Source organism: Salvia hispanica, chromosome 4 (genome assembly GCF_023119035.1).
Source record: "Salvia hispanica cultivar TCC Black 2014 chromosome 4, UniMelb_Shisp_WGS_1.0, whole genome shotgun sequence".
In the NCBI taxonomy this organism is placed as follows: Eukaryota; Viridiplantae; Streptophyta; class Magnoliopsida; order Lamiales; family Lamiaceae; genus Salvia; species Salvia hispanica.
In genome coordinates this window covers 32,857,500-32,868,094 of record NC_062968.1, presented here as the reverse complement: position 1 = coordinate 32,868,094, position 10,595 = coordinate 32,857,500, and the positions used below count along the sequence as shown (strand labels likewise).

General features: G+C 38.2%; 2 protein-coding genes across 2 annotated transcripts; both read right to left on the bottom strand.

Moving 5' to 3' along the window:
- Positions 1-311: 311 nt before the first annotated feature.
- On the bottom strand, positions 312-1,079 carry LOC125223321 (RING-H2 finger protein ATL68-like). The gene has a single exon (XM_048126411.1). The coding sequence runs from the start codon at positions 1,032-1,034 to the stop codon at positions 456-458; it is 579 nt and encodes a 192-aa protein (XP_047982368.1). The 5' UTR covers positions 1,035-1,079; the 3' UTR covers positions 312-455.
- Positions 1,080-5,512: 4,433 nt separating this feature from the next.
- LOC125217575 lies at positions 5,513-7,637 on the bottom strand. Its single transcript, XM_048119092.1, has 2 exons — positions 7,042-7,637; positions 5,513-5,734 (listed from the first exon to the last, which is right to left on the bottom strand). The coding sequence occupies exons 1-2, from the start codon at positions 7,631-7,633 to the stop codon at positions 5,694-5,696; spliced, it is 633 nt and encodes a 210-aa protein (XP_047975049.1). The 5' UTR covers positions 7,634-7,637; the 3' UTR covers positions 5,513-5,693.
- Between the last annotated feature and the right edge of the window lie 2,958 nt (positions 7,638-10,595).

Here is a 10,595-nt window from a genome sequence, read left to right as displayed (position 1 = left end):
ATTCCTGTCTGAAGTCCCTTTTTTTGTACGCAAATTATTATTGTTCTTGTTATTTGATTTATGTTTGAACGAAACGTGTGAACATAAGTTCAGTCAAGGAACAAAAGTCTAATCATACATGATTGATTGTTGAAAAAGTTCACATATCGTCATCGATCACCCTCTAATTTTGTCACTACCCATACATGATGTATCCATTCCCTCTTCACTATTCTATTGAATAAATATTTTCTTGATTTTGGCACCACAAAACTGAAATCTCATTTTAGATCTCCAATACAATACAATACGCATTTACCCAACGCTGCTTATGGAGTAAAATATTAATCATCGAGAATTTGGTGGTAATTAATTTGACATAAATAATTTCGAAATCTTACATTCTTCCCCCTAAAAAATCGAGAAAATACATTTCGACCCCCCAAAAAACAAATCGTGAAGATCCAATCACTCTGTCACCGTCTCCGGCCATCGGCGTATAGAGAGAGCGGCACCACCTCCTGCAGCGGAGTGGAGAGCGGCGTCGGCAGCGGCGAATTCCGGCAGACAGGGCAGGAGGCGTTGAGCTTGAGCCACGCGTCGACGCACATCACGTGGAAGCAGTGCTTGCAATCAGGCAGCATCCTCATCATCTCCCCCTCCCTATACTCACACAGGCAGATCGCGCAAACGGCGTCGTTCTCCCAATTTCCGCTCCGCTTCGTGAACACCAGCTTCGGATACGAGTTGATTACCGCCTGCTCCAGCCCTACCACCGCGTTCTGCTCCCCGCCGTCGTCGTCCTCGGCGACGAAGATGATGCGCGGCAAATAGATGCTGTTCTCGGCCGAATTCTGAGGGTTGGGGTTTCCGAATTGGCGGCGGCGGCGGCGGCGGGAGAGGGATCGGTAGCAGATGTAGGAGGCGAGGAGCACGGTGGAGAAGAAGACGAGGAAGCCGAGGGCGATGGAGATGGCGTAGCCGAGGCCGATCGAGGTGAGATTTTTGGAGACGGTTAGCGGCGGCGGAGGAGGAGGTGGTGGCGAGGTGGACATTGGGAGAGAAAAGGGGTGGAAAATGCCATCTGAATGAGGGGGTGGGTGGGGGTTGGGGTTGGGGTTGGTGCTGGGCGTTGATGCAGCATTTAATATTTCAGTGTGGAAATAGAGGAACTCATTTAATGGGTCAACCACATTGGCTCATTTTATTTATTGTATTTTACTCTTTTAAATTTAAAATATTGGACTTGGATTTTGGGAAATTGTGATTTTTCGATTTGGACTTTGGAATTTCGATTTTGGAATTTTTGCTTGGCTCAATGACTCAAACTATATGATCCTTTGTAGTTATATGCATTTGATCATTCGAATCATATTATACTTGTCAGTTTCATTTGTTCTACTATAATAGCATCCACAATGGTGTTGGGGATGCGATGGACGATGCATCCTCTGTCCTTTAGTCCGCCACTGCAGCACCACGAACTATACATATTTTATCCTTCGTGCCCTAAGCATCGTCCGCGGACTATGACACGGAGGATGCATCCTCCGGCCTATCCTCCGTCCCTTAGTCCGCCATTGCAGGCGGTGCGGACTATAGGGCGGAGGATGCACACATTTTTTTGTTTTTAATTTTTTTTGTATTTTCTTCTAATATATATCACCAATTTTTTTACTTCATTTCACACCTTTCACTCCACTCTCTTCCTCATCTCAATTTCTCTCTAAATTCAATAATGAATTCCGACAATTTTTCATTTTTGCAAGCACAAAAAATAAAAAACAAAAAAATAAATATTGACAATAGGATTTGCCTTTAATTTATAGTAGTATTTTTATATTTATTCTTGCTAATTGATATGTTTGCAAACATAAAAAATAAATATTGTAGTGTTTATATATTCAAATAATAAATAAAATACTTAGGGCGGGTTTAGGGCGGGCTATAGCTCGCCTCATTGCAGGTGGAAGGGACGGGGGATAAAATGCTGATGTAACAGCGTTTAGGACGGGGCTTAGGCCGTCGCATCCTCCGCCGCATTGTGGATGCCCTAAGATTTGACGTTTTTAAAAAGTATACACAAATCAAGGAGCAGGGTTGATTAATTTAAGGAGTTAGGATAAACTATTCGCCCATTTTCAAAATTTATGCAGTTTTTTATCAATTTGACTATTCTATTTAATGAAAATTTGTCCCAATGAAAATATGGTGATTGATTGTAAATAAATGAGTCAATATGACAAGTGATACATACCCTCCCAGTCTCAATAAATTACTCTTGTTTAAATGCCACGAGATTTTATATAATTTTATTTTATATTTTAGGCAAAAAGAATAAAACAAAACATTAAAAAAATAGAGATAAAAAATTATTTATTATTAGTAATGGGGTCTATCTTGAATAGAAACTCAAGGTAGAGATAGGTAGTCAATCTTGAAAACTTTTAAGTGGACGGAGCCTTTTTAGTAGCAGTACTTTGTTAAAGTTTATTACTCCTACTACCGGTTACCGGTGTATTGAGATTTGATATGCCCAACGACAATTTGTGAGCGACATTTGAGCGCCCCTCTTCCACATCACTTCTCTCTCTATATTATGTGAAATCATCACATCTCTCATTCTCAACCGATCTACCGATCTGAAATTCCTTTCTATAATCCCTTCAGTTTTTAAATTAATTTCAGATTAAGATTACAATGCTCAGAAGAATGAGAGAAGAGCTCTAATTTCAATTGTGATTACGACACCTCAAAAGGAAAAGAGCTCTGATTCCATTTGTTACTGGTGTCAATTAAGAAGTGCAATTTCTAGGAGAAATTTGTTAATAAGTGATTCTCTTCTTACTTCTTGCCATTTCTCTAGTTTCCATGAATATCAAAACCCATATGCACATTTTTTATGGCATACAAACTCATTTGTGAAATTCCCTCTCCATCATCCGGATTGAAATTCCAAAGTATATCATCATCCGGATTGAAATTCCCAAGCATATCATTGTTTTTTCTAAATTGAAATTCTAAATCATAGTGGAACCGATTTCTTTCCGGCAATTTTGATTTTAATTAGTAGAATGAAGGATGGGAAAAGTTTAGGCTTTTTCTCCCTGATAAATTACGCCGCCAATTGACGGGAGTAGCAATTGAATTACACCTATTTTATTCTTCATTCTCTTTTCTGTGCTATCATATGTGTTTATGGATTTTAGCATAGGTTTTGACTGTCACAAAAATATGTAGAATTGAGCAAGAAGAAAAAACATGATAGAGAGTAATTTTGAGTTTTGCAGAGGCACATAGAGATTGTTTTCTGTATATTTCGCCAATAATAAAGTTGATTTTAGAATTGAAGAAGAGAGATAAATATGAAAGAGAAACAAAGAGAGATGAAATCGCACAGAGAGAAAGAGGACGTGAGAAGTGATAAATAGAGAGAGAAGTGACGTGGACGAGGGGCGCTTAAATGCCGCTCACATATTCTCGCTCAGCATATCAAATCTCCCGGTGTATTTTGAAAAAGTAATTTATTGTTATTTTATTCTTTTTTATAATATTTTTTAATATATTTGAATTAAATTAAATATATAAATAAAATAAATAATACTAAACATGTGTCAAACGAGAATGATGCTTACTTGAGAAAATAAACATTGAAATTTAACATATTTTCCAACGTTTACCTTCCTTGGCTTAACTTGAAATCAGCAATTAAAGATTTAAGCTTTCCCCACCTTGCCTATGATTAAAAAAGTGTGATCTGTTTATTAGTTATATATACTATGTGGTTCAAGTAGACAACACGTGTATAATAATAATAATAATAATATAATGATAATAATAATAATGATGGTGATGATGATTTGTTATTGAAGGAATTTGATGAGCTTGGGCTTTAGATTTAGAATCGGTATATAGATTAGGATTGGGCAGAATTTTATTTGGAAGCAAGAAATTTGATAACATGGCGGGATTAACAAATTTTACAATATGCAGCCTAGTCTTAATTTGGACAAAAAATTGTGTATATCATGTATTATGCTCTTATGCAAAACAAATACTACTAGTACTAATGTAAGTTATGTAACTTTACATTGGGCAAAAATAATGAACTGACTTTGACAGACGTAACAAAAAAGTCTCATAAGTATATACTAGTAAGTACGAAAAATAACACGTTAAGTTTGAATTATTTTTCTCAATCCATTCTATTATCACACCCCTAAGAGCATGAATAACCCTGACCCGGATTTGGGCCGCAAGTCCCCTCCACGTCATCATTTCCTCAAATTAGGGGTTCCAGGCCACAACTCCATTAACACCGCAGGCCACAACTATTCATTTGCACTATTCACAACTACAACATATTTTAATCATTATTCAAACTTGCGGCACGAGCAATAAGTATATTCACAACTCCATTAACACCGCAGTCTCATAAGTATATTCACAATGAATTAAGTAACGTTCCTCTCTCTCCCTCTTTTCTTCTTTCTTCTTCTCAATTTCTTCAAAAATATGAAAAATAAATAAAATTGAGACTTGCGGCCCGGCCCGAACACAACTAACGCCGGGCCGGGACTACACTGATGCGGCACGGGCACGGATAACGCCGGGCCGGGCCGGGACTCGAGAGCGGCCCAGGGACGCAACTGCGTCCTCGGGACCGTCCCGAGCCGTGACACTCGTGCCTCCAACGCTGAAATCGGGCCGGGACTCACGAGTTGCGACCCGGCCCGCCTGCGTTATTCATGCTCTAAATTGACAGTATCAACGATATAAGACAATGTCTAATTAATTTATCTGTACTTAACTGAACTAAATCTTTTTTATTTACTAAGTTATTTCGGCTATTCAGTGTTTTATCATTTTATTTATTTTGATCTTCGACCAAATTAAACTTGATTTCATTACAACCAATAACTAATTAAATCTTAATGTGAATACATACAATTAATTATAGGGAGTATGTATACCATTTCTCTAATCAAAACCATCAATATCTAATTTACTATATTCATAAAAAAAATTACAAAATGCTAAATAATTATCACCAACATGAATAATATCAATTCTTTACACTACAATTCATCATCAATAAATACGAAAATAAACAAAATCCAACATCTTCATTCCAAAATGCCGACAAAAATATACTCTTTCCGTTACCGTTCTCTCATAGTGTTGTGTCATTTTTGAAAGAGTAAAGGTCAAAATTGGTCCTGAACATATAGTCATTTTACCTTTTTGTTCCTAAACATTATCTTTTGGATTTTTTGGTCCTAAACATATGAGAATTTGATCATTTTGGTCCTTTGTTAACTTTTCCGTTAAAAATTAACGGTCAACGGATTTAAATCCGATTTTGACCAAATTTAAGTTTTAATTATGTTTTTAAATCCTTAATTAAAAACCCTAACTATTATTAAAAACACTCTTTTAAATATTATTAGAAATTATGAGAAAATTGTTGTAAAACACAAAACACGATTTTTCATTCTCAACACTTGGAAATTTTCTACGCAAAACGTCTCGCTCTCTCAAGCTCAAGGATTCACTTCGATCATTCCTTCTTCCAATCGGCGACGGTGAATCCAAGGCAGACGACGGCGGCTACCACCACTTGCCCCTCAAAATCCGCCTCCTTCGGATCCGCCTCCTCGGACTGGAAATCCGCCTCCTCCCACTGGAAATCGGCAGCTACCACCACTTGCCCCTCAAAATCGACCCCGACCACGTAATCCAGTGGCACCGACAACTGCTTATGTGCAAGTGAAACTTTTAATCAAATGTGCTTGGAAATCAATCTCGTTTTATACATTTAGGGCTCGACTGTTTTGGTTTTGTAAAGCATTTCACTTTTTAAATCAATCTAATTAAATGTGCTTGGAAATCCACAAACTTTCGTTGTTTGTTGTGGATTTTTATTAGGGAATGTGTAGATTGTGGGTTTGACAGTAAACCCTGGTCGCGAAGAGAAGGAAGAAGAAGATTGCGATGTGAAAAATAAGAAATTATTTAAAAGATTTTTAATTAAGGATTTAAAAGAATATTTTTAATAATAGTTAGGGTTTTTAATTAAGGATTTAAAAAACAGAATTAAAACTTAAATTTGGTCAAAATCGGATTTAAATTCGTTGACCGTTAGTTTTTAACGGAAAAATTAAGAGAGGACCAAAATGATCAAATTTCCATATGTTCAGGAAAAAAAATCCAAAAAATAATGTTTATGACCAAAAAGGTAAAATAGTCATATGTTCAGGACCAATTTTGACCTTTACTCTTTTTGAAATTTGGAAAGTTCCCTAATAATTGAATCATTTTCCTATATAGTCATAATAAATAATTTTTTAAAATCAAATTAAACACTACAATTCACATTTACAATTGACAGTGTTTTTTTTTACTGCACACAAAAAGTAATCTTTTAATTAGTACTATTATGATATCATCCACCGTATTTCCCACTCTCTACATTTTTTTTTCTTTCTATGGACTATTTATCTCAACTTTAATACATTGATTATTATATTATTATTTTCTCTCCACTTTATTAATTACTAATATTACTCCTCTTTATCCAACTTTAATACATTGGTTATTATATTACTATTTTCTCTCCACTTTATTAATTACTAATAGTACCCCTATTTATCCAACTTTAATACATTGATTATTATGTTAATTTTTCTCACCACTTTATTAATAATACTACTTCTAAAACTACTCCTACTAAAATGCATGGCGGCTAGCCAGCTACTATCAGAATTATTGACAGTGGTTGGAAGCAGAAATTTAATCGGGTTAAGACCGAAACAACGAGTCCTAATTTCTTAATTTGGCGTGGTTATGCGATCGGTCACACTACTATTTTTGCTCATTTCCGATTCACCCTCAACAATTAAAAATACCAACATATTAACAATAATTAGCCTCCAATTATCATGTTTCAATTTCAAATCTGATTTCCTAACACGCACCACAGTAAATAAATTAGTAAAATCATAGTACTAACACCGTGGGTTAGGTGTAGTAATTAACCAAATAATTTCATTTTAGGCTTACACTTATACTCCGCCACTACCATCTTCACAACATCAACCGTGGCCGTACAGTTCATCTTCATCGTCACGTGCTTTTTAACAAACCAAAACTTCATCCTCCCGCCAATCCGCGCCCGCCAGCTCATCGCCGCCCGCCCCGCCTCCACATCCTCCCCGAAGCCCGGCTGCGCCAGCACCCGCTCCATCACGATCGCCACCGTCACGTTCATCCTCGCCGTCCGCCGCGCCGCCATGTACCCCGGCGGCGCCCGCGCCTCCCCGATCGCCGCGCCGCGGTAGTACACCGCCGACGCCGAGCTCCCGTACCGGAACGACGCGTAGTTGCGGTTCCTCACCGAGACGTCGGCGCGTATGGTGGCGTTGGAGCCCGGGCGCGGGAGGCGCGTGCCGGGGATGAGGTCGAGCTTCGCGGTGGAGCCGTTCAGCACGAAAACCGGGCCCCTCACTCGGAACACGGTGAAGGCTAGGGCTAAGGCGAGTATGGCTACGAAGAAGAGCGAGGCGGCGGCGCATGTGCAGCATCTCAGCAATTGCCGTCTCCGGAGAGAGGGGGCTTTTTCTTCGTCGAGTTGCTGCTCCGGCGGTTTCTCCATTTATTATGATGCTGAGTTTTGTTGGCTCTATACTTGGGCACCTACTTTGTATATATACATGGATGGATGAATAGCTTGAAAAATAATTAATGCCCATAATAACACATTTAAGATAAATTTCCGTAAATAAAATTTGATTAAATTTGGATTTGTTCTTATTAAATTCATGGTGAAATTGTAATCCCTCCATCCCAACTTAGTCTAACCTAACCGTATTCACTTAATGAACAGAACAACTTTATTCGAGCTCTTTTTCATTACTTTATTATCTCTTCTATTTTATATTATCTTGGTTTACTTTATTTAACACACTTTTTTTTTTATCTCCACGCCCTAAAGAAATGATGATATGGAGTAAGTACTTGTATTTGATGTAGGTGATCAAAAATTTTAACAGTAAAATAAATGAATATAAAGTCAAACTTAATGTTTTTTCTAAACGACCAAACGAAATTTTCTTAGCGCATTTTATTATATAGTAATAATAGTATTGTCATGAGTTCAAGAGAGAGTTGCAAAGTTATTCAGGAAAAAAACGACAAATTTAAAACGAAATTTTCTTATGCATTTTATTAGATGGTAATCATATGTAGTAACATGCAATAATAGTACTCCTACTCAGTATTGTCATGAATTCGAGAGGAAATGTAAGTTATGCGGATAAATATCCTAGGGGTATTACTCCCTCCGTCCCTTATTAGGAGTCACTCTTTGACCGGACACAGGTTTTAAGAAATGTAAAGAAAAGTTGGTTGAAAAAGTTAGTGGAATGTGAGACCCATTTTTTTATATTGGTTTTATAATAAAATGAGAGTGAATTGAGTTAGTGAAATGTGGGACTTACTTACTATTTATGATAAAAATGAAGTGTGACTCTTAATTGAGGACGAACTGAAATGGAAAAGTGTGACTTTTAATGGGGGACGAATGGAGTATTAGTTATGGAGTACGTGGAAAAGAATTATCTATGTTATACAACATGTGTAAAAGTAGTGAAAATTGGGGAACGATTAATTATGAAAGAAAGAAAAAATCAAAATCGTGATGGTACAAAACATTTTTAAAATAAAAATGTAATAATATTGGGACAGTACTCATATAGAGTAGTATATAATTCGATGGAAGGAGTAGGAGTAGCGTTGGCTTGATAAGGATAAGACATAAATTAAATTTTTGCTGCGGCATTTCCATAGGCATACAAAAGTAATTGATATCTACTTTAATTTCACGTGCCTAAACTTTGAAATACAGGTATTGGGTTTAATCAAAACCACCCTGATGCAGCCTATTCGAACCATTTAACTAAGTCTATTTATGTGGTCGTATAGTGAGTATATTTTATAAATCATAAATGAGTATGACTAGCAAACTTTATAATAATTGAAATAAGAGTAATATATGTAAATCACTAATTACCCAACTCCAAAGATATACTACTATATCAATACCTGCATTGATAAATGTATGTCTAGGTGCATAAATGGAGTATATATGGAGTACTACTCATGTAATAGCATCAGCAGCGGTGAATTTTTTGGCGTCCATTCGTCCGTTCCGCTGAGCAGGCGGCGTCCGTCCGCCGCTGGAGCTCGTCCGTCCGTATCAGCGGCACGCGCTGCTCTTAGCTAAGAGCACGTTCGTGCCGCTGAGCAGCCCTACGTGGCACGTCCTGATTGGCCAACGGCTTAGCCGTTGGCAAATTTGATTTTTATATATTTTTTAAAAAAATTCATAAATAATTCGAAATAATACCAAAAATTTAAAAATATATATTTTTGGATTCCCAAAAATAGAGCCGTTTATGGACATTTTTTTTGGATTTTTGTGATTTTTTTTATCCCAAAATCATCTACAAATACACACATTCATCATCCACTTTTCACATCAAATTATCTCTCATTCATACTTTTTCATACTAAATCATCTACATCTTCCTCTCTCACCCAAACCCTCTCTAAAAAATTCAAAAATGGATTTCACCAATCTCATTGCGGAAGCGGAGCGCGAAGAACAAGAATATTATGAACAATATCGTGCCGCCTATGAAGCCTATGTCGCCGCCAATACCCCCGCCCCTCCTCCTCAACCAACTAGAGCAAAACGTCGCTACATCCCTCGTGATCGGGAGGGAGCCCACGAAAGGCTCGTTGCCAACTATTTTTCCGACCAGCTGCGATATCCAGAAGATTACTTTCGGCGCCGTTTTCGCATGTCAAAACGGTTGTTTATGCGTATTGTCAACACATTGTCCACCCGCGTTGAATACTTTCAAGAAGGTGCAGACGCAACCGGTCGGCAAAGTCTCACGGCGTTGCACAAGTGTACTTGTGCCACCCGACAACTTGCTACTGGGCAAACGGCTAACTTCTTCGACGAGTATTTGCACGTTGGTGAGTCAACTGGAATCCTATGCCTCAAGAGTTTTTGCGACGGCGTTCGTTCTACTTTCGGCGAGGAATTCCTTCGGGCACCCACCACCGACGATTGTCAACGGTTGCTTCGTCTTCACGAAACAGTCCACGATTTTCCCGGTATGCTAGGCAGTATTGACTGCATGCATTGGAAGTGGAAGAATTGTCCGACTGCTTGGAGGGGGCAATACTTAAGCGGCCACAAAGGCGGCGACCCAACGCTTATCCTTGAAGCGGTCGCCGACTACCGCCTATGGATTTGGCATGCATATTTCGGTGTTGCCGGATCCAACAACGACTTGAACGTGCTATATTCTCCATCACTCTTCGATGATGTTTTGAATGGTGTAGCACCGGCGATCGACTTCACCGTCAACTGAAATGCAAACCACATGGGTTACTATCTCGCCGATGGTATCTACCGAAGGTGGTCGACTTTCGTGAAGTCGTTCAGCAATCCACAAGAGCAAAGACGGATTCTTTTTGCGCAGCGTCAAGAGTCTGCTCGGAAAGACGTCGAAAGAGCTTTTGGTATCCTTCAAGGCCGATTC

Coding starts and splice junctions, on each gene's coding strand:
- LOC125223321 (XM_048126411.1), bottom strand. CDS start 1,034: ATGTCCACCTCGCCACCACCTCCTCCTCCGCCGCCGCTAACCGTCTCC.
- LOC125217575 (XM_048119092.1), bottom strand. CDS start 7,633: ATGGAGAAACCGCCGGAGCAGCAACTCGACGAAGAAAAAGCCCCCTCT. Junction 5,735..7,041: donor GGTAGTGGCGGAGTATAAGT/GTAAGCCTAAAA, acceptor GCACATAAGCAG/TTGTCGGTGCCACTGGATTA.